At 34.5% G+C, this 24860-nt stretch overlaps 6 protein-coding genes across 6 annotated transcripts; 3 read left to right on the forward strand and 3 right to left on the reverse strand.

Annotated features, from left to right (window-relative positions):
• The first annotated feature begins 4530 nt into the window (after positions 1-4530).
• Positions 4531-6521, forward strand: LOC141393723 (E3 ubiquitin-protein ligase CHIP-like). Its single transcript, XM_073967132.1, has 2 exons — positions 4531-4632; positions 4716-6521. Exon 2 carries the CDS (start codon positions 4771-4773, stop codon positions 5650-5652), a length of 882 nt encoding a protein of 293 aa, XP_073823233.1. The 5' UTR covers positions 4531-4632; positions 4716-4770; the 3' UTR covers positions 5653-6521.
• Positions 6239-13179, reverse strand: IntS3 (integrator complex subunit 3). Its single transcript, XM_073967131.1, has 9 exons — positions 12598-13179; positions 11918-12528; positions 11230-11863; positions 9753-11168; positions 9526-9683; positions 8521-8665; positions 8334-8459; positions 8065-8253; positions 6239-6771 (listed from the first exon to the last, which is right to left on the reverse strand). Exons 1-9 carry the CDS (start codon positions 12691-12693, stop codon positions 6703-6705), a joined length of 3444 nt encoding a protein of 1147 aa, XP_073823232.1. The 5' UTR covers positions 12694-13179; the 3' UTR covers positions 6239-6702.
• A 7159-nt stretch (positions 13180-20338) lies between these two features.
• Polr2C (RNA polymerase III subunit RpII33) lies at positions 20339-21335 on the forward strand. The gene has a single exon (XM_073967134.1). The coding sequence runs from the start codon at positions 20442-20444 to the stop codon at positions 21267-21269; it is 828 nt and encodes a 275-aa protein (XP_073823235.1). The 5' UTR covers positions 20339-20441; the 3' UTR covers positions 21270-21335.
• mRpS23 (mitochondrial ribosomal protein S23) lies at positions 21283-22182 on the reverse strand. Its single transcript, XM_073967135.1, has 3 exons — positions 22024-22182; positions 21804-21965; positions 21283-21742 (listed from the first exon to the last, which is right to left on the reverse strand). The coding sequence occupies exons 1-3, from the start codon at positions 22065-22067 to the stop codon at positions 21349-21351; spliced, it is 600 nt and encodes a 199-aa protein (XP_073823236.1). The 5' UTR covers positions 22068-22182; the 3' UTR covers positions 21283-21348.
• Positions 22183-22241: 59 nt separating this feature from the next.
• Polr1D (RNA polymerases I and III subunit AC2 l(2)37Cg) lies at positions 22242-22798 on the forward strand. The gene is made up of 2 exons (XM_073967137.1): positions 22242-22387; positions 22441-22798. The coding sequence occupies exons 1-2, from the start codon at positions 22370-22372 to the stop codon at positions 22732-22734; spliced, it is 312 nt and encodes a 103-aa protein (XP_073823238.1). The 5' UTR covers positions 22242-22369; the 3' UTR covers positions 22735-22798.
• On the reverse strand, positions 22749-24468 carry DCTN6-p27 (dynactin subunit 6). Its single transcript, XM_073967136.1, has 3 exons — positions 24358-24468; positions 23841-24300; positions 22749-22892 (listed from the first exon to the last, which is right to left on the reverse strand). The coding sequence occupies exons 1-3, from the start codon at positions 24378-24380 to the stop codon at positions 22791-22793; spliced, it is 585 nt and encodes a 194-aa protein (XP_073823237.1). The 5' UTR covers positions 24381-24468; the 3' UTR covers positions 22749-22790.
• Positions 24469-24860: the final 392 nt, after the last annotated feature.

A 24860-nucleotide genomic window follows, 5' to 3' on the forward strand; every position in this document is an offset into this window, starting at 1 on the left:
TTTATAATAAGAGCAATATAAATATGCATAAATAATATTAAATTTGTTATTTTTTGATTAATGAGAATTTCAAAAACAAATATTTTATGAAAATTCATTATTTTTTATGAAACTTCAGATCATTAAATGCAAAGTAAGAATTTGAACTACTCCAAACTACTCATTCCGGTATGAAGTTGGAGTTACTTTCAAAGTACAAAGCAAAAAATATGCTAAAGTCTGTGAAAATAAATAAAATGAAATTGCTGATAAAGATTAGGAAAATGTCGAAAAATAAAAAACGACAGAGTTCTTTGGATTTACCCATGGCCCAATAAGGTCCTCCATCATGGCCCTATAGGTCCTCCAGCAAGCGAATTCAAAGAAAAACAAAGATTTTAAATGTCAAAGTTCATAAACAGAGGCGAAAAAATTTTTGAGGCGAATTTCTTTTCTGTTAATTCAGGTAGATACATACAAAACATTTTCCGAGAAAAAGTTGTTACCGTAGTTATTTTTGTTTGACCAAACAGAAAATACCAGCTGATCGAACTTGAACTGCTAAAATAAGTTATTGTAAATTAAATTCACATACAAACACAACAAATGTTGACATTTTACGTATGCAACATTAAGTTTATTTGTTTGATTTTTTCGAGATACATCTACCTGTTTCTATACAGTTCGACATTTCAATACCTCACAGCGAATTCAAATGACAAACATTATTTTTGACAGCTCAAATCGAAATCATCTGATTTTGCCACAGACAGCCGGCATTTTTGTGAAAAAGAAGTGAGATGATAATTCAAATGTGCTGAAAACAAAAGAATATGTACGAAACAAAATATGTAAACGGAAAACAAAAAGAAATCGTTGATTTTCATTCATAATTTTACAACTGTTTTCGCAGTTGTCTGGACGCCTATGTCACACAGCCAAGTTGTGGGATTTTGACAATCAATACATGAAGTCAACTGTCCTGTCATTTGTAAACGCAGGGTTACTAACCGGCAGGCATTTGATTTTTGTTTCTAAATTTTTACGCGAATTTGAAACGATAGACAAGAAATGCAACTGCAATGGAAGAGAAGACGAAATTTTCTATGATTTGAATGTATACTAGTCGTTAAACCGTTTACTTTTCATCCATATATTGTGGTTTTTCTAAAAATGTTTGGGTTTTTAATAAATTTTTAAATTTTGTATTTTTCCTGTCATAATTAATTTATTTCGATAAATTCTCTCATTTGTTAGAGATGGGACATATTTTATCGTCGTTCTGAGAGTAATTTAAATTGAACAATGTACACAAATCGTTGTTCGTTCTCAATATTTTGTATAGGAAATGAAGTAATTACATAGTAATTTGGGGTCGAACAACGAATAGAGAGCGAAGTTTTGAAGTTTTATGCCTTGTTCAGACTGACGGTGTCTGAACAAGGCATAAAACTTCAAAATTATATACACAATCTGTGTATGTGTGTGTGCTGTTTGAAAAATATGCCAAACAATTTTAAAAACAATCGAATTCAATGATTTTTAAAATTGTACACATTTGTATGGAAGAAATTCTTCCGCTTTGTATTGAAACAATAATTTTATCATATCCACAATTCGATTATGTGGAGAAACTTTGACACTTAATTCATTTTTCGCGTTTTGTATAACATGCTCAAAAAATGTATTGTAAACAAACCCACTTGTTGCTTTTGTGTTTACTAATTTTGAAGTTTTAGGAATTCAGGAAAAAAGGGTTCTATAGATTGTTTTCATTTAAATCTACCTCTCTACTTATACCATGGAATCAAGGTTTCAGTAAAGTTTTGTTGAGGTGGAATAAAAAGGTCAAAATTTATTTACACATTACTCATGGTTCACACATACGCAAGAGTTTCTGCCATTTTTCAATTCCGCTTTGACCGTTTTTCTTATGTTTAACAGACGGGTTGCATTTTTATCAGTTTTGTAACAAACGTACTTTGTAAGTCGGAGCACATAAATTATTAGTGCTCCGCAGTCGGAGCTCTACGATTTTTAGTGCTCCGGCATGCGGTACACTACGATTATCGTTGTGTTCCGGTACTTCTTCTTCTTCTTTATTTACTCATCCGTTATCCGGATATAAGTGATCGCACAATTCATCTTTTTTTAATATTTATCGCATTTTAATTATTATCTTATTGTATAGTGGTTGTCAGCTCTCTGTGTTTTGCGGCATTCTGCAGATCAGTTTCGTTGGTATAACCTGTCCAGTCCATGATATTTTTGAGCCAGGATGTTTCTTTCCTTCCTCTAGCTGGCCTTCCTTCAATTTTCCCTTCAGAATTGCTTGTAAAATTATGTATTTGTTGTTCCTTAATACATGTCCCAGATACGCTATTTTGCGCCTTTTTATAGTTGTTATTAATTGCCGGCTTATATTCATCCTTCTTAGTACTTCGTCATTAGAAATTTTCGCAGTCCATGGTATTTTCAGTACTCGCCGGTAAATCCATATTTCAAAGGATTCCAATTTTCGTTCATCAGAGGATTTGAGCGTCCAAACTTCTGTTCCATATAACAGCACCGACCAAACATAACATTTTATAAAACGTATTTTTGTTGTTATATTTATGTCATGACTTTTCAGGGTTTTACTATATTTACAGAAAGCATCTCGCGCCATCTCTATTCGACTTTTTATTTCTTTCGAGGGATCCCATTTGTCGTTTATTAACATCCCAAGATATTTAAAGGTTCTCACTCTTTCTATTTGTGTACCTTGTACTTTTAAGTTCACCTCAGCATGGGGATTTTTTCTGCTAATGATCATGTACTTCGTCTTCTTCATGTTGATTTTAAGACCATATTTCTTACTTACACGTGCCAGTTTCTCTACTAGTTTTTGTAGACCGGATATGCTCCCTGCCAGTAACGTAGCATCGCCCGCATACCTTATATTGTTAATTAGTTTCCCATGAATTCTGATTCCGATGTTTTCTCCTTCGAGTGTTTCTTGGAATATTTTCTCTGAATACACGTTGAATAACAGGGGAGATAAAAGGCATCCCTGTCTAACACCCCTTGATATGGCAATTTCTTTTGTGGGTTCTCCACTTACGTCAATTCGTGCCGACTGATTCCAATAAAGACTTTTAATGCACTGGAGTTCGTTTTCTGGTATTCCAATAGTATTCAAGATTTCTATTAATTTGTCATGTTTGACGGTGTCGAATGCCTTTTCATAGTCAATAAAACACAGTATCACTAAAATATTTTTCAGTGTTTGTGTTCCGGAGCGGTACACTATCATAGTGAGAAATTAATGTAAAACCTTTTTATTCCACCACGATTTAAACGCTGGACTGCTAAACCTAAATAACGACGCGACGTACACAATTTTTTCCTATGCAATGAATTGTATTTCATGTTTTGTTGGCTTTTGTTTTTAATATGCCATTTAGATATGACACCATTAGCCGGATTTAGCGCATTATCAGGTTTTATTTACTAAATCCAGCCAAAATCTACCAGATTTCCCATACAAAAATAAATCCTCCTATTGAGTGGATTTGTTTTAAATCTGGCATAAATCCTCGTATACAACTCTGTTTTTTGCAACATGTTGCTAGAAAATACAAAAAGTTGCAAGCTGGCACAAGAAACAAGGTAGATGCATCGGTGAATTGCTACACTAAAAATAATTAAAAATGTAAAAATTTGTAAGCAAGGCGGAAAAATTAAATTTGTTTTAATGTACAAAGTTGATTTTAATCAACCAAGACTAATATTTATGATGTCTAAACGATAAAATAATTCGTTTATTTATTTTAGATAGACAAACTGCGATAAAATAATTCTTTATTTGCTCTTTAGTTAGCATTAGTAGCATAATGTGTTAACATTTTCAGTATTAAATAATAAATTTGTAATTCGACGTGTGTTTTTTGAGACGAATTCAATTTACAAAAAATTCTTTTAACGTTTCAAATTCGTTCAGATGGGCTGATGCATCTACCTTGGTAATTGTGATATGAACAAAAATCAGCTGACTGCCATTTAAATCCTCCAAAATGTATATCTAAATGCAATGAGATTTGTACTGGATTTATTAAATCCAGTCGAGGATTTATGGCTGGTCTAAATGAACTATAAAATACAAAACACACACACACATTCAAACAATAACGTTCAGTCAAAGTTAAACTTTTTCAACTTACAAAAAGTATACGCTTGACGTATTTCGGTAGTTCTCACAAGAATACATGTGTTCTACTTTTTTCACCACACACGCCCTGGGTATACGTCCGTATATAGGTATGGGCCCGACACAACAAAACTTTACTGAAATCTTGATTCTATATTATGTGTGTTCGTTTACTCAAAATTTGTACGAATTGTAGCTGGAAGTTGTTCGTTTACTCTACAGTACAATGCAAAAGACCTTAGTCGATCACAAGAAGTTACTGGACTTGTCAAATTTGTACAAATTGTTGAGTAAAAGAACACACCTATTATTTTTTCCGGCTTTGAGAAAAGCAAATTTGAGAGCCCTATATATGATCAGCTGATTATCAATTTTCGTTATTTTTTAGTAGTTTTGTTTTGGCTACTAATTTTTATCGGTTATTTTCTTATTCACATCGCTCTATTAAACTCCCATTCATCAATGTAAATCCAAAGAACTCTGGCGTTTTTATTTTTTGACATTTTCCTAATCTTTATCAGCAATTTCATTTTATTTATTTTCGCAGACTTTAGAATATTTTTTGCTTTGTACTTTGAAAGTAACTCCAACTTCACACTGGAATGAGAAGTAGTAATCCTATATATTCAACTGCTAACTACACCGATGTTCAACTCAAGGAACAAGGTAATTGCCTGTTTGCAGCACGCAAATATGACGATGCAATTAAGTGCTATACAAAGGCAATTATTAAAAACCCAGATGTTGCAACCTACTTTACCAATCGAGCTCTGTGTTACCTGAAACTTAAACGATGGGAATTATCGTGTCAAGATTGCAGGAGGGCTTTGGATATTGAACCGAACATGTTAAAGGCACATTTCTTTGCTGGACAATCTTTGTTGGAAATGGAATTGTATGATGAAGCAATTACACACTTGCAACGGGCTTATGACTTGTCCAAGGAACAAAAGCAAAACTTTGGCGACGATATAACATCGCAATTAAGGCTGGCACGTAAAAAACGTTGGCGGGCATTGGAAGAAAAGCAAATTTCACGAGAAATTGAATTGCAATCATATGTAAATCGCCTAATCAAAGAGGATATGGAGAAACGTTTGGCTAAGTTAGCAATTGACGAGGATCAGAGTAATGAAGATGATGTTAAATTAAAAGAGCAGCAACAGGAAATCGAACAAAAATGTGATGATTATATTAAAGAGGTAAACACCCTATTTGCCAAGGTTGATGAACGGCGACGAGAACGTGATGTGCCCGATTACTTGTGTGGCAAGATAAGTTTTGAAATTTTAACAGATCCTGTTATAACTCCATCTGGAATCACCTATGAACGTAAAGATATTGAAGAACATTTGCAGCGTGTAGGTCACTTTGATCCGGTGACACGTGTTGAATTAACTCAAGAACAGCTAATTCCCAATTATGCGATGAAAGAAGTTGTGGAAGCGTTTATTGCCGAAAATGAATGGGCTTTGGATTATTAGCGATTCGCGGAGTTATGTTTTGAATATTGTAAGAATTATATATTATTATTATTTTCACTTAGAAATACATATTTATTAAACAAAACAAAAAAATTGGCCAAAAACCTAATGCCAATTGGATGGTTTTCAACAGAATTTGTATGTATGTACAATGTAAAGGTAGTATCTTTAGATATTACGAACACTTATTTTTTGGTCAAGATTTCTGTAGGGAATAGAAAAAACTCTATGTAGATCATCAGAAGACTTAAACAAATGTGGTTATGAAATAAGTGGTGTGATAAAATTTGTATTAAAAAAAATTATTTCTTCTAATTTTCGTGAACAGAATTATTTATGAAATAAAATCGTCATAAGAAAACAAAGATAATTCTTGTTATTATTAATTCGAAATTGGAAGGTTGTGGAAATAGAATTGCGATTTCTCCATCAATTCCGTGGTCTTATTGTAGAGCTATAGAGTCCGAATTTTTGTTTAATAGAATCGAGTGGGAACATGGACCAAGTCTAACCTGTTTCAAAACATTCCCTGCGGAGCCCCTAAACTTTACTTCAGCCTTTCTCTTTATATAAAAAACAAATGCCGTTCTTAAAAAGACACATTTTTTTATTCTTAACTTTTTTGTTGTTGTTTGTTTCTGTTTTACATGATTAGTCTTTTTACATAGATTTGTATTATTATTTTTGTTTTAGTGTGAGGATGATAAATTGTGTTGTTTTTTTTTTGTAATAAATTTTGGAAATTTTTTATTTTTATTAAAAATAAAAAAATATAACGTGAATATTTCAACATTCAAAAACTCTACATTGGCATACTATTATTATTATATATCATACTTATCAAATAAACTTTAAATTTTATTTTGTAATTATGTTGTTGTTTTATGTGGGTTTTCTGCTTAAGAATTTTTTTGTTTTTAATTTTGTGTGTTTTGCGTTTTTTTGATGATTTTTCTGTTTGTATTTCTAGAAAAAATCTTTCTCATTATTATGTTCATCATCATTATCATCGATTTCCTCTAGACAATATGGTGACGACTGGTACTGCTGTCAGTCGGAGTCATTGATGGTTTTCTTCCTTTTTTTAGCCTGTGAAATTTTTTGCTTGGACCAGTCCTCCTTTAAGAGAAATAAAATAGACAGAAACATTAAGAAAATAAACGAAAACATCAAATAACAAAATGTTTACCATAGGTAGTACTTGGTAACCTGATCACAATGATATATATTTTTCCTTTTCGTCATTATGATGGGACCCATATCTCAAGAAGTATGGACTTCCGCGATGAAAACTATATGTCGTTTTGATCAGGGTTACCAAGGACTACCAATGGAAAAAATTTCCACCCGATCCGACAGGTGCCTGCCTATACGATATTTAAGACAAGTGTCGTTTAGGGACACCTCACTGATCGGTTTGAAATTTTTAGCATATATAGTCCTTGATACCCTGATCACAACGATATATAGTTTTCTCAGAGTAAGTTAATACTTCCCGAGATATGGGTCTTGACATTTTCGGATATGTTTTACTTTACCACCATTATGCTAAGACCATATACCAGGCAAGTATGGACTTTCCCCCGGATAACTATATATCGTTGTGATCAGGGTACGAAGGACTATCTGTGGTAAAAAATTCCACCCGATCCGAGAGCTGCACCTAGACGATATTTAAACCTTGGAACAAATATTGATTATGGTCATCTCTTGGATCAGTTTGAAATTTTTACCATAGGTAGTCCTTGACACCATGGTTTCCTGAAATTCATACTTCCAGATATATGGGTGTTGACTTTTTCGAATAAAAGGAAAAAAAGTCCAGAACCATATTTCGAGAAGTATGGACATCCACCCCCCGGAAAGGAATATATCGTCGTGATTACGATAGCAAAGAGTCCTCATGAAGAAAGGGAACAAATTGAATACTCTACCAGCTGACGGAAAAAATCTGAAAATTTTTTTAAACTGTAAGGTTTTTCTAAGTGTGAATTTTAGACTTTCTTCTATGGAAGGAGCCAAGTTAAGGCACGAAAACAACATTTTTTTAATTTAATTTTTTTTCTTACTTTAACAAGGGATTTTTCGGAACTTAAAAAGCCCATATCTCGGGAAGTATGGACTTCCCCCAACAAACTTTATATTTTTGTGATCAGGACGTAAAGATCTACCTGTGGTAAACATTTCAGATTTTTCGGCCAGCTGGTAGAGTATTCAATTTATGCCGAAGAAAGTAATGGTGATAAAGTAACAAATATGGACTTCCCAGTGGAAAACTATTTTCATTACGGTACCAAGGACTATATATGGTAAAAATTCCAAATGGCTCCGAGAGGTGTCCCGAAGTGTTTTTCGGACATCAGCAATCATCTGACAAAATTTCCAAATTTGCTCCTTCCTCTTCACACTCACCTCACTAGAATCCTCATCCGACGTGTATACTGTTTTAACAGGATCTGAATTTTTCTTACTATTAGCACTTGAACTGCTTGAATCTTTTTTCGATGTTGGTTGTTTGCGACCTCGCCCACTAGTACCACGACGGCCAACTGCAGTTGTTTCATCTTCGGCAGCCAAAGAAAATAGATCGCTATATTGTTTCTAGAGAGGGGGGGGGGGGGCGAAAAATAGATTCCTTACTTTTTTCAATGGAACAAAAAATGTGAATGGGGTCAACAAACCTTTGTGCTTTCTGTACTATGTGTGTATGCCGTTTGTAATGCCCTTTGCATGGTATCATGTACATATAACCCGGTGCCAGTACCATGGCGGCAACTTCTTCGATAATGCTCTAAATGACTTAATACCTGAGGAATGGTGTAAATAAATTAATAAGTGGTTCATTTATATGGTTAAAAGTCCAACTACCTGATCTGCTGATGGTGTACTATTTAATGCTGAACTTCCTTTAAGCGGCCTTTTCCGTTTGTTGGGAGATGACGAGGGATATTTTGATGTTAATAGTGATGCTATGATTTCCGATAATTTTTCTTCACTTCGTTGACACCAAAACCTGGAAAAATCAAGACAAATGGAATTAATCAATTTTAAAGACTTAATTTTAAATAAAATTTTTTCACCCATCATCAGACCAATAAACGTGGATTTTTTAAAGAATATTTTTTCACCCATCATCAGACCAATAAACGTGGATTTTTTAAATAATATTTTTTCACCCATCATCAGACCAATAAACGTGGATTTTTTAAAGAATATTTTTCACCCATCAGACCAATAAACGTGGATTTTTTAAAGAATATTTTTTCAACCATCATCAGAACAATAAACGTAAATTTTTTAAAGAATATTTTTTCACCTATCATCAGACCAATAAACGTGGATTTTTTAAAAAATATTTTTCCCCCCCATCATCAGACCAATAAACGTGGATTTTTTAAAGAATATTTTTCACCCATCATCAGACCAATAAACATGGATTTTTTAAAGAACATTTTTTCACCCATTATCAGACCAATAAACGTGGATTTTTTAAAGAATATTTTTTCAACCATCATCTGACCAATAAACGTGGATTTTTAAAGAATATTTTTCACCCATCATCAGACCAATAAAAAACGTGGATTTTTTAAAGAATGTTTTTTCAACCATCATCGGACCAATAAAAAACGTAGATTTTTAAAGAATATTTTTTACCCATCATTAGACCAATAAACGTGGATTTTCTTTAAAAATATTCTTTCACCCACCATCAGATTTTTTCACCCATCATTGATTTTTTAAAGAATATTTTCCCCCCATCATCCGACCAATAAACGTCAATTTTTTAAAGAAAGTTTTTCGCCCATCATTACACAATTAACCTCTCACACTTTTACCTATTTTCTCTTTAAGATATACTTCTCTCTTCCTTACCTTAAAGCCGATGTTACAAAAGGATCACCACGTGACTTTGTTTCTCGACTTAATAATAAACGTATTAGCTCATTTGTTGGTTCTTCGCTTTTCAGCAGCAGCAATAGGTAACCCAATGCTTCCGGATGATTGGCAGATTCTAATTCAGGTAAGATATCCTATAATAAACAAATAAAATCCACATTAGAACCAATTTACCACTCATCATAGTACAACAAAATTCTCACTTGCAGACATTTAAGAGGCACATCATGAGCCTGCACCAATTGCCACAGACACAATTGTTCAAATGTCTCATAGCCTAGACTATCACGTATACATTCAATAAGACCATCCTGTTTGAACAGTGTCAGTTTACCCTGGGCCACATAATACATTAGATCCCTTAGATTACGAGCGTCTATACATCGCAGAGTTATGCGCAGCAAATCACTATTATTTATAGCTATCGATTTGAATTCACGATAAATATCCGGCAGTAACCATAAATAAATATTCGTATTCTCTTTTTCCAGCAAATCTAAATCCCGGGCCAAACAATCATCTAATTTTTCGTCTACAGCTTCGCAGATCATACGGTAGATATTCGTCTTAAATTGTGCCGATTGTTGGGCATTCTTTCGTGTTTGTAGCTTTACATGGACTTTCATAAAGTACAGCAACAGAAATCCGGTTTCTGGTATACGTGTACAGATTTCGGTGAGCAAAGTTTGAAATGGCTTCTTACTTTTATCCTCATTCTCATAGAGAAACCGAAATAGCCCAAATATCGGATAGCTTATACTTTTGGCTAGATTCTTTTCATCTGTTTTACTCTCCGGAAAGATATTTTGCACTGGTAAAGTTTCTCGTAGAATTAAATGCGTATTCGAGATCACATACTGAAGCTGTGCATCGTCTAAAGCTGAAGCGGGTAAGGGGCGAAAATCCTCTAAGAATGCCTCCCATGTAAATGAATTGCGTTTGGTGACAAACGTTTCGAATGTATCACTAATCGAGGCAGGAAGATCAACTTTTTCCGGTTTCTCGGGTTTTTCTTTTAAGCGCACCTTGGACAATGGCAGATCATCATCATCGTCTGTGTTCTCTTCATTTTTTACATCTTTGATATCTTCATCGTCTTCACTGAAGGCCGCTTCGGTTTCTACGTCATTATTTTCGGGGGGTATAATTGATAGTTTGTTATCTTCATCGGCCATATTTGTAGCATTACCGCCCACCACATTTACACCGGCAGCAAGGGGACCAGCAAGCGGGGGTCCTCCACCGCCGCCCACACCTCCACCACCACCGCTGTCGATTGAATGTGGATGTTCAAGCAAATCGGCTGTATTCGTCATGTGAGGCTGGTAATGATTTTGCATATGCTGCAGGTCATGTTGCGGCTGAGGTTGTTGTTGGGTTGTTGTGCCACTACCGCTGCCAAACATAATGGCGCCTTGATGTAATGTTCGCTGGTCCGCTTCTTTTTTAAACACCGGGGCTTGTATAACCGAAGAAGCACCAGGATACATGGGTGGCCCCACATTACCAGTGGGCGGCGCTGCCGGTGATACAAATTCGCGGAAATTTTCACGTATCAGCATACGCAATTCACGATCTAATTTAGGGGACTCAAACAAAGGTTGGATATTTGGAATGACCTAAAAAAAAAAGAAAAAGATGTCAAAAATTTTTTAATTTGAAAACTTTTTCAAAACTCACCTGTTTTTCTAGAATTTTATGCAACGAGTTGTACACACCCATCCGAATTTTGTCCTCATGTTTCAAACAGAAATTCTTCATTATACGACACAGAAAATCCAGCAACGTACTACTAACACTCGGATGATTACGTATTGAATGGTACATAACCAATATACCCGGTTCCACGTTCATAATATTATCCTTGAGCGGATCAAAAAATAACCAATCATAAAACAGTGAAAGCTTTGCATTGGCCGATGCTATTGTATTTGTACACGATGATATTAACCAACCAATAATGGCCCATCTTGGTATTATATCCGAACATAACATATCATTTGAGGGATGTATAACGTTGATGATGAAACGTATTAAATCTGATCGCAGCGAATGTGATTCGGGGGTGGCGAAATATTTATCCTGAAACCAATCTTGATAACGTTTTTGATTACCAAATTTTACCGACGAGGCTAAGAAATGTAGTTTACGCTCAACTTCGGGTGTTAGGCGACATTGCAGATAACGACGACTTGTTCGTATTTGCAGCAATTGCCAGATGCCATTGAATGTGGGATGAAGACTTTTTGGATTGTGTAAAATATCACGCCACAGCTGTTCGAATTCGGGTATGCGGGCCACATTTTGTAGGAGCCTGTTAAAGAAACCATGAGAAAACAATTGTGAAAATTAAGTCAATTCGACTTACCTCACAAAATCCCTTCCCAATGGTATGACATCTGAAAATCGCTCACGTATCAATGATATAACAAACTTCACCTCCTTGTGACGTAATGCCGTCAATGCGGGACTAGCATGATCTTCGATCAGTCGCACATAACTGTACACCACAGTTTGTATGAGAAATGATTGTGTCTCCAGCCACGGTCGATATTCTATGAATATATCCAGCAGACTTTCAACGAGAAAGAGATTTTTCGGTGTAACATCACCACCACCGGCTTGTCGTAAGCAATTCCATATAATGTTTTCAACATTAAGGACTTGATGTTTTACCAGCTCACGCAGCAACCATATCAATTGACGCCTGGCAATTTCTGTAAGCTTATTATATTTCTCGGCCACAAGCATTGTTAAATTGGAGACGACCAGATTCATGCCATCGCGTGCAACTAGTGTAAGATCACGATAGCTTTTTGGGGCCAATACTGGATCCGTAAGCATAAAATACAGAAATCCAATCGAGATTTCTTCATGTTGCTTCTCTTTGCATACCAGTTGGGATAACTTGTCGTGCATATCCTTGTCGCTGAGGCCATTGATTTGTTGCTGCAAGCTAATATAGGCTCGTTCAAATCGCTAAAGGAAGGGGAGTAAAGATAAACCAGGTAAGTATGTGGTTTTTAAATGACTTAATAATTCAAATACCTCTTCCAATTCATCTTTAACATCAACGGCAGTGCTTTGGAATAATTTCGAAATGTATTGGATTTTTTGTGTTGTTTCCATTTGTTGTTGTTGCATTATTTCACAAGTGAACGCCTGTTTTGCTTCTTTACCCTTGGCTGGAATAAAACTGCTTCACGTTCTGGACCAATTTGTCCAGAGCATACAAAGTGGTGGACCCCTTTGGAAACGTCGACAAGTTTTGAGACTTCTTTCCACTGTTGTGTTGTGCGCCCGCAGCGTCGAGCTGCAGCAACCTACAAATCATACGCACACACAAACACACACACGTACTAACTACTCTCGATGCACACACTGGCCACCAACCAACAAATAACTATGGAAGAGTGTTCCAATGTTTACATTCACCTTAGAAAATTATCTGTATTCGCCTAACTGTTAACTCTGCCAATAATAGAACATGTTTCTGCAGATATAAAAATAAAAAATGAAATGTTCCAGCTGTAAAAGCTTGCCCTAAAATATAAAATCCTCTGGTAAAACTGAGTTCTCAAGTCTCAAATATAGGGATAGATAGATTGGTAAGTTGATTTTAGATTAATCGATTACTTGATTTTTTAGTTTGAAAAGTTAAAAATATCGAAGTCAACTCTTGGTTGTAGAGAAAATCGAAAAGTCGACTTTTCTCGGCTGATTTTCGATTTTCCAACCCATGATTTTTTATTGGTCTGTTCCAGAACTGCAAGAATGTACAAATTTTTACTATTTTTCGAAAATATAAACGCTCTGTTCCAGGACCTGCAAGAATCTACTATTTCTTACTACGATAACATTTTTTCCTTTATGTTATCGGAAAAAATAGTAAAAATTAGTAGATTCTTGCAGTTCTGGAACAGACCAAAAGTAAAAAATGTAATCGTAGTAAAAAGGGGCGCAATTCTGTTTCTATGAAAATGTGAAATGAAAAATGTTGTAAAGGAAATAGGTCTGTTCGATAATTTCGCAAATAAAAAGTATTTGCAAGTTCTTGCAACTAATTGCAAGTACCTATCATTTCTCTTTTATGCCATGTTCATACCAGCATTTGAATCACGTTTTCGCTCTCATAAATATGTACACGAATTTACCTGTTCATACGACATGGTACACAATTCATTTCAGCATAATTCATATTTTCGTACTTTTTATTTTCTGATTTTACAGAAAGTTTCAGCCAAAAGAAAATTAAAATTAATGCATATGAACTGAAAATATAATTGTCATTCTTTCTGATATCTATTTAATATTAAATTATAGCTTCGAACCCGTACTTTTTAATGGTAATACTCGTGAAAGAGAGAACTGCAAAAAATTTGTTCTCACACACAAGTTTTTTGAAATAGTTCGGGAACGGAAAAATGGAAAATATGTCAAAAAAACTGGAGCAAATGTCAAAGTCGGCGTATCAGCCAATCAGACGCCGGCAAATTTGTCGTGTAAAAAGTTTTTAAAGAGAGCGTCATTCAGCGCCATTTTTGTTTAAAGAGAAGTGTACGGGAACGCTTTTTCGAGTAAAATGTGTAAAAGTCGTAAAAATTGTAAAAACTTTTTAGTTCTGGAACACAGCTTATATTATTTTCATTCATCTTTTCTATTTTTTATTTATTTTTGCTCTGTTCCAGAACTTGCAAGAAGCTACTACTTTTTACTACGATAACACTTTTTCCTTTATGTTATCGAAAAAAATTGTAAAAATTAGTAGATTCTTGCTGTACTGGAACAGACCATTTATTTTTTATTAATATTTGTATAACATAAAGCCTAAAGGCCAAATAATTTGTATACATGACAAAGAATACCTGAGTTTATATATAATTGGTATGTTCCAGAACTGCAAGAATCTACTAATTTTTACTATTTTTTGCGATAACATAAAGGAAAAAATTTTATCGTAGTAAAAAATAGTAGCTTCTTGCAGGTTCTGGAACAGAGCTTATATGTATAATACAACTTATATCAAAACAATTAATTTTCTAAAAATTCTTTAAATTTACACGAAATACTTTCGTAATCTTGGCTCCCCAGCCAAAAAATGTTTAGAATAAGATAAATTTTGTCCAATGAGCTATAACTCGATTTATGTAATATAATAAAAAAACAGTTAGTTTTGAGATAGCGAAAACTAAGCGGAATGCATTATTGCTGTGAGAGAAAATTCGCAGTACTAGCGGTAAAAAATTCCAGCAACGTGCTACTCGGACAATAAATGATTTTAAAAAAAATAATGTTCCAAATCATAGGAATGAATATTTGAGTACTTCTAGAAGAACGCGTTAAGACGAAGGTTCTTCTTAATGCAGGAGGTTTTTCACTTTTTATCATTTTGTAAAACGAAAGAAGGCAACGGAATTTTATGAACATATCAAAAGAACAACCAAGGAAGTTTATAACGTAGGAAGAAACTTGACTATCACGACTTAAATTTTATATGAAGCGCTTGATAGTATTTACGATTCGCTTCAATCTGATAATATTCATGGCAGTAAAACCCGAGTAAACTTCGAGACCATACAATATTTGTGAAAACAAAAGAGAATTTGCCAGTGTTATCTTAATTCGATGGGGTAAATATAAATTGGCACCATAAATTCTACGTAATGAACTCCATACTTTGCCGGATTGACTTTTAATGAGTTTTCTGTTGCAAATTGGACAAATGTATTTAAGTGAGAATTAATGTTAATTTCAAGCAAATTTGGAAATTGACGATTACCATTAAAAAGCAAAAATAGGTCATCTGCGAATATATAAGTGGAGCAAGTCGTAGAATTTAAGAGATGCGGAAGATCATTCAGATGTAGAATGAATAAGAGAGGTCCAAGGACAGATCCTTGTGGTACCCCAGACAATAAATTCTGACAATTAGACTTATGGCCCCGGCACATACGGTACGTTGTGCGTCGCGTTACAACAACCACATGAAAACTTCAAGAACAAACTTGGCATCACTTACACTTTTTTCATGTGGTTGTTGTTTTTAACGCGTGATGCAACGCACAACGTACCGTATGTGCCGGGGCCATTAGAACTATTTAACTCGCCAAATTGATTTCTGTCACATAAATAAGAAAAAATCAGTTTACAAGCAGATTTCAAGAAATGAAAATCGTTCCTCATGCTATGTTTACATTTACGAAATCCACTCGATTTCATCTGTCAAATCCATAGGTTAAACGTCAAATGAAATCCAATGGATTTCAGATGAGATTTCATTTGACGTTTGAGCTATGGAATTGACAGATGAAATCGAGTGGATTTCGTAAATGTAAACTTAGCATCAGCTTGAAAATCAGTAACGAATGGTCAATACTGTTGAAGGCTTTAGACAAATCTAAGGAAATTAGCACACTCAGCCTATTCATATTGATGTTTTCACGAATGGAGTCTGTAAGTTTTAAAAGCAAATGTGTAGTATAAAACCCTTTCCGAAAGGCATATTGTGACTCATTGATCATGCGATCACAAGTCTGAAGCATTTGAGCTTTAATTATGTATTCTAGTATCTTAGATAAAGCCGGTAATATAGATATTGGCCTAAGATCATCAGAATCAAGAACAGAGCGACACTTTTTTCTCACAATTTTGGAGTTATTTAATTTTTTATTTTCAAAATTAACGAGAGAGAGACCTGCCGAAATAATTTTTTGTTATACAGACTTTCTGGCATGCATTTGATTTTTGTTTCTAAATTGAAACGATGGACAAGAAATAGGACTGCAATAAAAGAAAACAGAAAATTTGCTAGGATTTGAATGTATAGTAATCGTTAAACCGTTTACTTTCCATTCATGTTTTGCAGTTTTTCTAAAAATGTTTGGGTTTTTAATAAATTTTTAAATTTTATATTTTTTCCTGTCGAAATTAATTTATTTCGATAAGTTCTCTCATTTGTTAGAGATGGGACATATTTTATCATTGTTTGGAAAGGCATTTATGTTCTGTTCCAGAATCTGCAAGAAGCTATTAAGGCCTGCGTACATAAGCTGCCTTGCCTGCTTACCTTGCTTACTTCTGATAAAAGAATTAAAACGAAAAGGGTAACCCAGTTCGAAATTTCCTCGGTCTTCTTTATTCATTTATTTTTATTATGTCAAAAATGAAGCAGGAAAGTAAGGCAATCAGGCAGAGCAGCTTATGTACGCAGGCCTTTATTTTTTACTACGATAACATTTTTTCCTTTATGTTTTCGGAAAAAAATAGTAAAAATTTGTAGATTCTTGCAGTTCTGGAACAGACCAATAATCCACTAATTTTTAATATTTTTCCGATATCATAAAGGAAAAATTGTTATCGTAGCAAAAAATTGAAGCTTCATTATGGCTGTTCCATTTTGACTTTAAGCGGAAAAATGTTATCGTAGTAAAAAATAGTAGATTCTTGCAGGTTCTGGAACAGAGCATATAATTTTTGTTCTGGAACAGACCAAATGTGTACCCCGCTTAAGAAAATGACGGACTTCTGACGAACATGGGAAGTTATTTTAGGAAATTAAATTTTTATAATTTAATAATAAAAAAATCGCGATAATTTTAACGTATTTGGCTTGTCGGTTTCGATAACGATCATGGTGGAATAAGAAGGTGTTACATCAATGCTCTGTTCCAGAACCTGCAAGAAGCTACTATTTTTTACTACGATAGCATTTTTTCCTTTATGTTATCGGGAAAAATAGTAAAAATTAGTAGATTCTTGCAGTTCTGGAACAGACCACAAATCATGTCAAACGTCAAATTTGCTCACAATAATGCATTACTGTGAATTGCTTGTTTACATTTTGTATGTGATTTTATTCACAATAACGCATTTTGACAACTGGTATGAAGATCAGCTGTTTTTGGCGTTACACCTTCTTATTCCACCATTGCTCTGTTCTAGAACCTGCAACAAGCTACTATTTTTTACTACGATAACATTTTTCCTTTATGTTATCGGAAAAAATAGTAAAAATTAAGCTGGGTACACATTGTCAGTTTTGAATGACAGCTTTGTTGTTGTTTGCTAGTGTGGCCGTTCATTTTGTCATTCATCATACAACCCATGGCCCAATAATAGGTCCTCCATCAAGCGAATTCAAAGAAAAACGAAGATTTTAAATGTCAAAATTCATAAACAGAGGCGAAACAAATTTTGTGGCGAATTTCTTTTCTGACAATTCAGGTAGATACATACAAAACATTTTCCGAGAAAAAGTTGTTACTTTAGTTATTTTTGTTTGACGAAACAGAAAATACCAGCTAATCGAACTTGAACTGCTAAAATAAGTTATTGTAAATTAAATTCTCATACAAACACAACAAATTTTGAAATTTTACGTGTACAACATTAAGTTTATTTGTTTTCTTTTTTCGAGATACATCTACCTGTTTATATACAGTTCGACATTTCAATACCTCACAGCGAATTCAAATGACAAATATGAATTTTGACAGCTCAAATCGAAATCATCTGATTTTGCCGGAGGACCTATAATTGGGCCATGATACAACCACAAAATATTTTGTGGTTGCTGGACGGTTGGACAGTTATCGATAACTGCAAAATATCGACATTCAAAACTGACAATAGCCCTGTTCCTTTAAGTGGGGTACAGACGATCAGTTTTGACTGACAGCTTTGCTCAAATAATCGGTTGCTTGCCAGTGTGGTCGTTCATTTTTGTCAGTCATCAGGCAACCACAAAATTTTTTGTGGATGTTGGACAGTCAGCTGTTGGTTGTTTGTTTGACCGTGTGAACGAAACAACGTCAGTCAAGGAATAAATTAGCAGAGTAAATATCAAATATAATTTAAAAAAGCCGTGTGTTTTTATTAATTTGATTGATTATTATTGCAAATAAGAGATAAAAATAGCAGACAAAAATCTTTTCCTTCATTTTAATATCGGCCAAGCAAAAAATTGCAAACAAAACGACAAACATGGACAACGAAAAAGAATTTTTAAAGGAATTTTTATGTTGCTACGAAATGCAAAGATGCCTCTGGGACATAACCAGTCCAGAATATATGATGCGCGACATTAAAACAAAAGCATATGAAGAACTACTAAATGTTATGAAGAAATACAAGAAGGATTGTTCTATTGACGACGTCAAGAAGAAAATAAACGTAATCCGCTCATCATACAGAAGGGAATTGAAAAAAATAAAGCTATCTGAATCTTCTGGAGCTGGAGTGGACAGCGTTTGGCTCAGAATCTCGAATTTCTTTTAAAATATTCACATGTGAATATTGTTTTCGGGAGGCTATCCATTTTTTTACCCATTTCCTTCTTCTTGTCACTTTATTTTCTTCCTCTAAAAGCGAAATGATCAAAAATGCACATCCAATCTTTTTGTCATCCATATTTATTAATAAAAGTTGTTATTTATATGATTTTATAGATATGTGAACACAGTAATTTTTCAACTTGACTGTTGGTTTGTCATCCAACTTGAATGACTGTTTGGCCGCTACGAACAGCACAACAATACTGAAGCAATCGATATTTGACCAAAAGCTGTCAGTCAAAACTGATCGTCTGAACCCCACATTACGCTCAAGAATCTTCAAGTTTTACAACTTTTTACTCGAAAAGCGTTCCTTTACTTCAGACACAATACAATTCATATGGGAGCAGTTTTCAACTTTTACTACTTTTGCTGGTTTTACCATTTTCAGAAGTAACGGAACAGACCAAATGTGTACTGCTCTTTACCCTGCGTTTGCAAATGCCAGTATTGGCAAGACAATAGCAAAAATACAAACCTTTTTCAGAAATACATTTAAAATTTTTAAATATGTATAGAGAAATTTATGAATGTATTGGTGAAAATGGTTTGTAACTTTGCTATTGTCTTGCCAATACTGTCTGTGTGTAAACGCCTAGTTAGTAGATTCTCGCAAACCAAACCAAATGTTTTAAAATATCGACTGCAATCGATATTATCGTTAAGTTGTCATCGCCATTAATTTGGAGATGAAAATGGCGGAAATGTCAATGATTTTCTTTAAGTTATGCAAAAGTAGTTCACAGAAATGTAAAGGAGAATAAACAACTGCTTTTATTTTATAAAAAATGTAAGTGTGTGTATGGTTTCGAGCGCCACCTTGCAAAGCAGCAAATAAAGATTGGCGATCCTTGGATGCAATAGCCAGGTTATATTCCAAATTTAGGTTGTATTCCACAAATAAATAATGTAAAAAAATAAATTTTATTTTACCGAAAAATGTGTACGTGTGACTACAGACTTACTTTCTTACACACATATATGTCCCGGTCCACACTAGCGTGAATTTCATAAAAAAATTTCATGAAATTAGGTGTTCTTAAATCGAATTACCCACTACAGCAATTTTATGATTTTACTCTACCATGGAGGTCGATCTAGAAACGCATAATTTCATGCAATTTTTTCAATGAAATCACTCTAGTGTGGACCGGGACTATCCGAAAAACAGCGAAATTTCTAGCTCTGTTCCTTTACGTGCAAGAATCTTCAAGTTTTACAACTTTTTACTCGAAAAGCGTTCCTTTACATCAGACTACATACAATTCATATGAAAGCAGATTGCAACTTTTGCCGGTTTTACCACTTTCAAAAGTAAAGGAACAGACCATCTATTTATTTCAATGGATTTCAGGTTAGGGGGTTTTATTCCTATAATATCGATAGGCAAAACTATCTATCGATATTGAATTTTTAAATAATAATCGATATTATCGATAGTGCCATCGATTTTTTGCCAGCTCTAATAATAAAAATACCAGTCGAGTTTTGTCGAGAAAGCTTGTTGTTTGTACAATTTAGCTAAAGTTTAATTTATTTCTACCAAACAAAACACGCATCATGCCCTACGCCAATCAGCCATCTGTTACTATTACCGAATTAACAGACGACAATGTAAAGTTTGTATTGGAAGATACTGAGCTTAGCGTGGCCAACAGTTTGCGTCGAGTTTTCATTGCTGAGACTCCAACCCTAGCCATTGATTGGGTTCAATTGGAAGCAAATTCCACTGTTTTGTCCGATGAATTTTTAGCTCATCGCATTGGTCTGATACCTTTGATATCCGACGATGTGGTGGAACGTTTGCAATATACGAGAGATTGTATATGTTTGGATTTCTGTCCGGAATGTAGTGTGGAATTTACTTTGGATGTAAAGTGTACCGAAGACTCGACTAGACATGTAACCACGGCAGATTTGAAGTCAAGTAATCCCAAAGTTTTGCCGGTGACTGCACGCCATCAAAATGATGAAGACAATGAATATGGTGAAAGTACGGACGAAATTCTAATTATCAAATTGCGTAAAGGTCAAGAACTCAAGCTGAGAGCCTATGCCAAGAAAGGTTTTGGCAAGGAACATGCCAAATGGAATCCAACAGCTGGTGTGTGCTTTGAATATGATCCAGATAATTCTATGCGTCACACACTGTATCCCAAGCCAGATGAATGGCCCAAGAGTGAACATACTGAATTGGATGATGATCAATATGAGGCTCCGTACAATTGGGAAGCTAAACCGAATAAATTTTTCTACAATATAGAATCATCGGGAGCCTTGAAGCCGGAGAATATTGTAATCATGGGAGTGCAAGTGTTGAAAAATAAATTATCCAATTTACAAACCCAACTCAGTCATGAAACCCAAAATGACGCCTTAGCAGTTTAAGAGAATGCATACGTGTTTTTACTATATAGTTTTTATTTTCCATAATAACATACAAATTTAACAAGATACCGTCTGTGTTTTAATCCTTAAACAGATTTTCAATATTGATGCCACCAATTTTGTTTTTAGAATCATCTTTGGTGGGAGTAGATGATTTCGTTGTTGTACTAGTTGTACTAGTGGAGCTTGATGCTGTTTTGGAATCCTTCAATTCTTTGGCTTCGCTAAATGCTTCGCTTAAACTTTGTGTACTGCTTTCTTCAACATCAGCATTGACCTGCTGGGCATCAAGTTTCATTTGAGCTCGTTTCTCTTGCAATAAATCCAATGAAGTTTCGAATATTTTCTCTTCATCCAAAGCACCTTGAGATTTTAATCCTTGATAGATTTGTATGAATTGTTGTGATTGTGTTTTACGTTGTCTATCGTACAGGCTGACCATTTCGGTTTGTTTTTGTGATTTGTGGAATTTACTGCAAGGAAAACAAGAGGTTATCTATAGAAGATTGTGATTGTTAATGTTTCTTTACTTACGCCCGAACTTGATCTTCTTCATAGAAGATATTTCTAATTGCTACCTGGGGTGCGGGTCTATCAAATCTTGGTTCCAATTTGGGTGGAAAAGCGGCATAGACATCGTACCAAAGTGGTTTGTCTTCCGGCTTCATTGCACCAGAGCGAAGTAAACCAGAAACTCTTCAGAGAAAATTGTAGTTAGTTCGTTGTTATAAATACACATTCGATTTAAAATTACCTGGTGAATATTGTTCCAATTTTTTCTAATCTACTTTGGGCCATTTTAATTAATTTTCGCTAATTTTTCTTAAAATATTACGAAATAAACGCGGAATGAAAGGATTCAATGAAACTATTCACTGGAAGGAACTAACCGAAAACAAAACATCTGATTTATTTCTGTTATCGATTACATACACGAAGTAAGAAGTCATCATTTACTTGTGTATACCACCTCAGAAATAAGAAGAAGAGTACATGTAAACAAGCAGAGCACGTTTTGGTTGAATTTCGTTGGATTCTTCTCTTTGTGGAGGAGTTTTTTTTATTAATTTGTTTGTAAAAAATAAACAGGCTAAAATAAAATGGGTTGCTTGGCAGAAGTAAGTGTTGTGTTAATTATATTCTTCTCGGCTTTATTAACAATTTATTTTAGGTCGCTGGTGATGAAAATAATGGTGAGGGTTCTCGTACATTTGTTTTCCAAGATGAGGGTCACACCTTGGGGAATGCTTTGAAGACCATTATTAGCCGTTATCCCGATGTTGACTTCTGTGGTTACACCATTCCTCATCCCACCGAGAATAAGCTGCACTTCCGTATTCAGTCATCACAAGGTAGAGCAATTGATATACTTAAACGCGGCCTCGAAGATTTGGAAAAGATCTGTGATCACACCATTGAAACCTTTGAAAGTGAAATTAAACAATTTAAAGTTTCAGCTACGTAAATTCTTAAGTATGATTTGTTTTTAGAAAATTTATTTTATAAATAAATTAGTTTAAGCTAAACAACGGAACGTGACTTTTTTGGATCTTGATTTGGTTTCCTCAAGTGATGATAGTTTGGTAGAACTTTGCGTAGAAAATCAATTTGTAGTGTTTGGTACTGGAAAACATGAAAAGAAAAAACAAACTTTGGAGATTATTGGAAAAGAGGAAGGTTTATAAAACAGCAACAGCAAACACATTTGGCATAAAATTAATACTCTCCCAGCTGGCGGAAAAATCTGAAATTGTTACCACAGATAGATCTTTTCGTTCTGATTACAAATTATTATGATTAATATGAATGTAATACCCCTCAGTAATGTTGGCGACATTTCCTGAGTATTTCAGCCATGTAAAACTTCTCTACAAAAGTGGTGTCTTAGACACGCCGTTCGGACTCGGCGATAAACTGTAGGTCCCATATCATTGAGCTAATATGAATCGGGGTGCACTCATTGATATGAGAGAAGTCTCCCTTGTCCCTATGGAATGTTGTGGAACAATTATATATATATATATATATATATATATAATATGAATGTAAACTCTCCGTGATTTCTGTCTTTCTGCCGCTTCAACTTAAAGGAAAAAGTGAGATCACGGAGGGTTGATTGATAATCATAATTGGGCTGATAAAGTAGAGGCGAAGTCCATTCTTCCCGAGATATGGGCCTCTGAGGTTCCGAAAATTACCATGTGTAAAGAAAATGTTTCCGTGCGTCAGTTTTGCACCTTTCCATAGAAGTTTTAAGGGTCGATTAATAATAGAAATTTTCATTTCCGCATTTAAATTCATACTTTTTTTAGAATTGAATTAATATAATAGCTAAAGGTTCAAAGCACTGGTATTGAATGAATTTGAGAAAAAAAATTCTGTAGGATTTTCTCTCGCAACGCAACTACAGTTGAGTTTCTATCCATAATTGACCCCTTAATTCAATTCCCGAAAGCCGGCAGCTTAGAAAAAACGTATAATTTAAAAATATTTCAGATTTTTCCGCCAGCTAGGAGTATTCAATTTGCTCCCCATGTTGTTATGGGATTGTCTTGAAGTATTTCATCTTACCGCATATTTATCAATGGCTTCGCGCTGCAAACAATCCCTTCCATAGATTACAGTACTTTCGGGTAATGTTTGTTTACACTTTAGACTAACAGCTGCACCCACAACACAGCCATTGGTGACCACAACTTCAGGCCCAACATAGCTTTTACATTCGAAAACATTTTTATCGCCAATTTTGTGGGCCTCCACTACGCAACCAACTTCAAAAACGTTATTCGAACCAATTACTAAAGGTGGGCCGGGTTCAAAGTTACCAGCTTCTTTCTGGCGTTTTTGCTCCTCACTCAAACGATATGCAATTGTGGCATATTCTTCTACAATACAATTTTCACCCAATATTATGGGTCCAGCTTCAGCCAATATAACGGCACTGGGATGTATGACGCATCCATGTGAAATTGTGATGTCACCTCGCAGTGTACTATCTTCGCAGACAATGGATTTGTTCATTATTTTCACACTGTGGAGAGGGGATTGTTTACAATTGATTATTGAAGATAATTTGTTATTTTCTTACTCATTATTATCTGCAACAGGCATTTTTAAAGGTATTTAATTTCTTGAAATTGCTAATTTTTGTTTTGTTGATGTCGGAAAAGTTCAATGGATGTGTTCACTGTGAAGAAATGAAGGAACTTGTTTCAGCCCTATGAATTAACAATTGTTATCGTTATCGATAACATGTTAAACACACTACTCTTTTTTTGCAACACTTGAGAGAGTCATAACGGTCAGAGAGATTCAAGCAAGAGAAAACTAAATGAATAATAAATAAGAATTTAATACATTGATAAAATTAAAGTGAATTTTTAAGATATTCAGCAAATTAATGTTTCGCAATGAACATTTCATTTTGTGCTTGTGGTTTGTGTTCTTTTCAATTGTTATTCTCATCCGTTATATTTGTTTTCTTCAAAATGACACGAGTTGATTGACAAGTGAGAAGTTGATGGCTATTCGACGTTTTGGCGCCAAAAATTGATAGTTGGCTTGTTTCTTTGTTAAACGTGTTTTTTTTTT

This window comes from Musca autumnalis, unplaced genomic scaffold (genome assembly GCF_047663935.1).
Source record: "Musca autumnalis isolate F117 unplaced genomic scaffold, ASM4766393v1 scaffold_2, whole genome shotgun sequence".
Classification (NCBI taxonomy): domain Eukaryota; kingdom Metazoa; phylum Arthropoda; class Insecta; order Diptera; family Muscidae; genus Musca; species Musca autumnalis.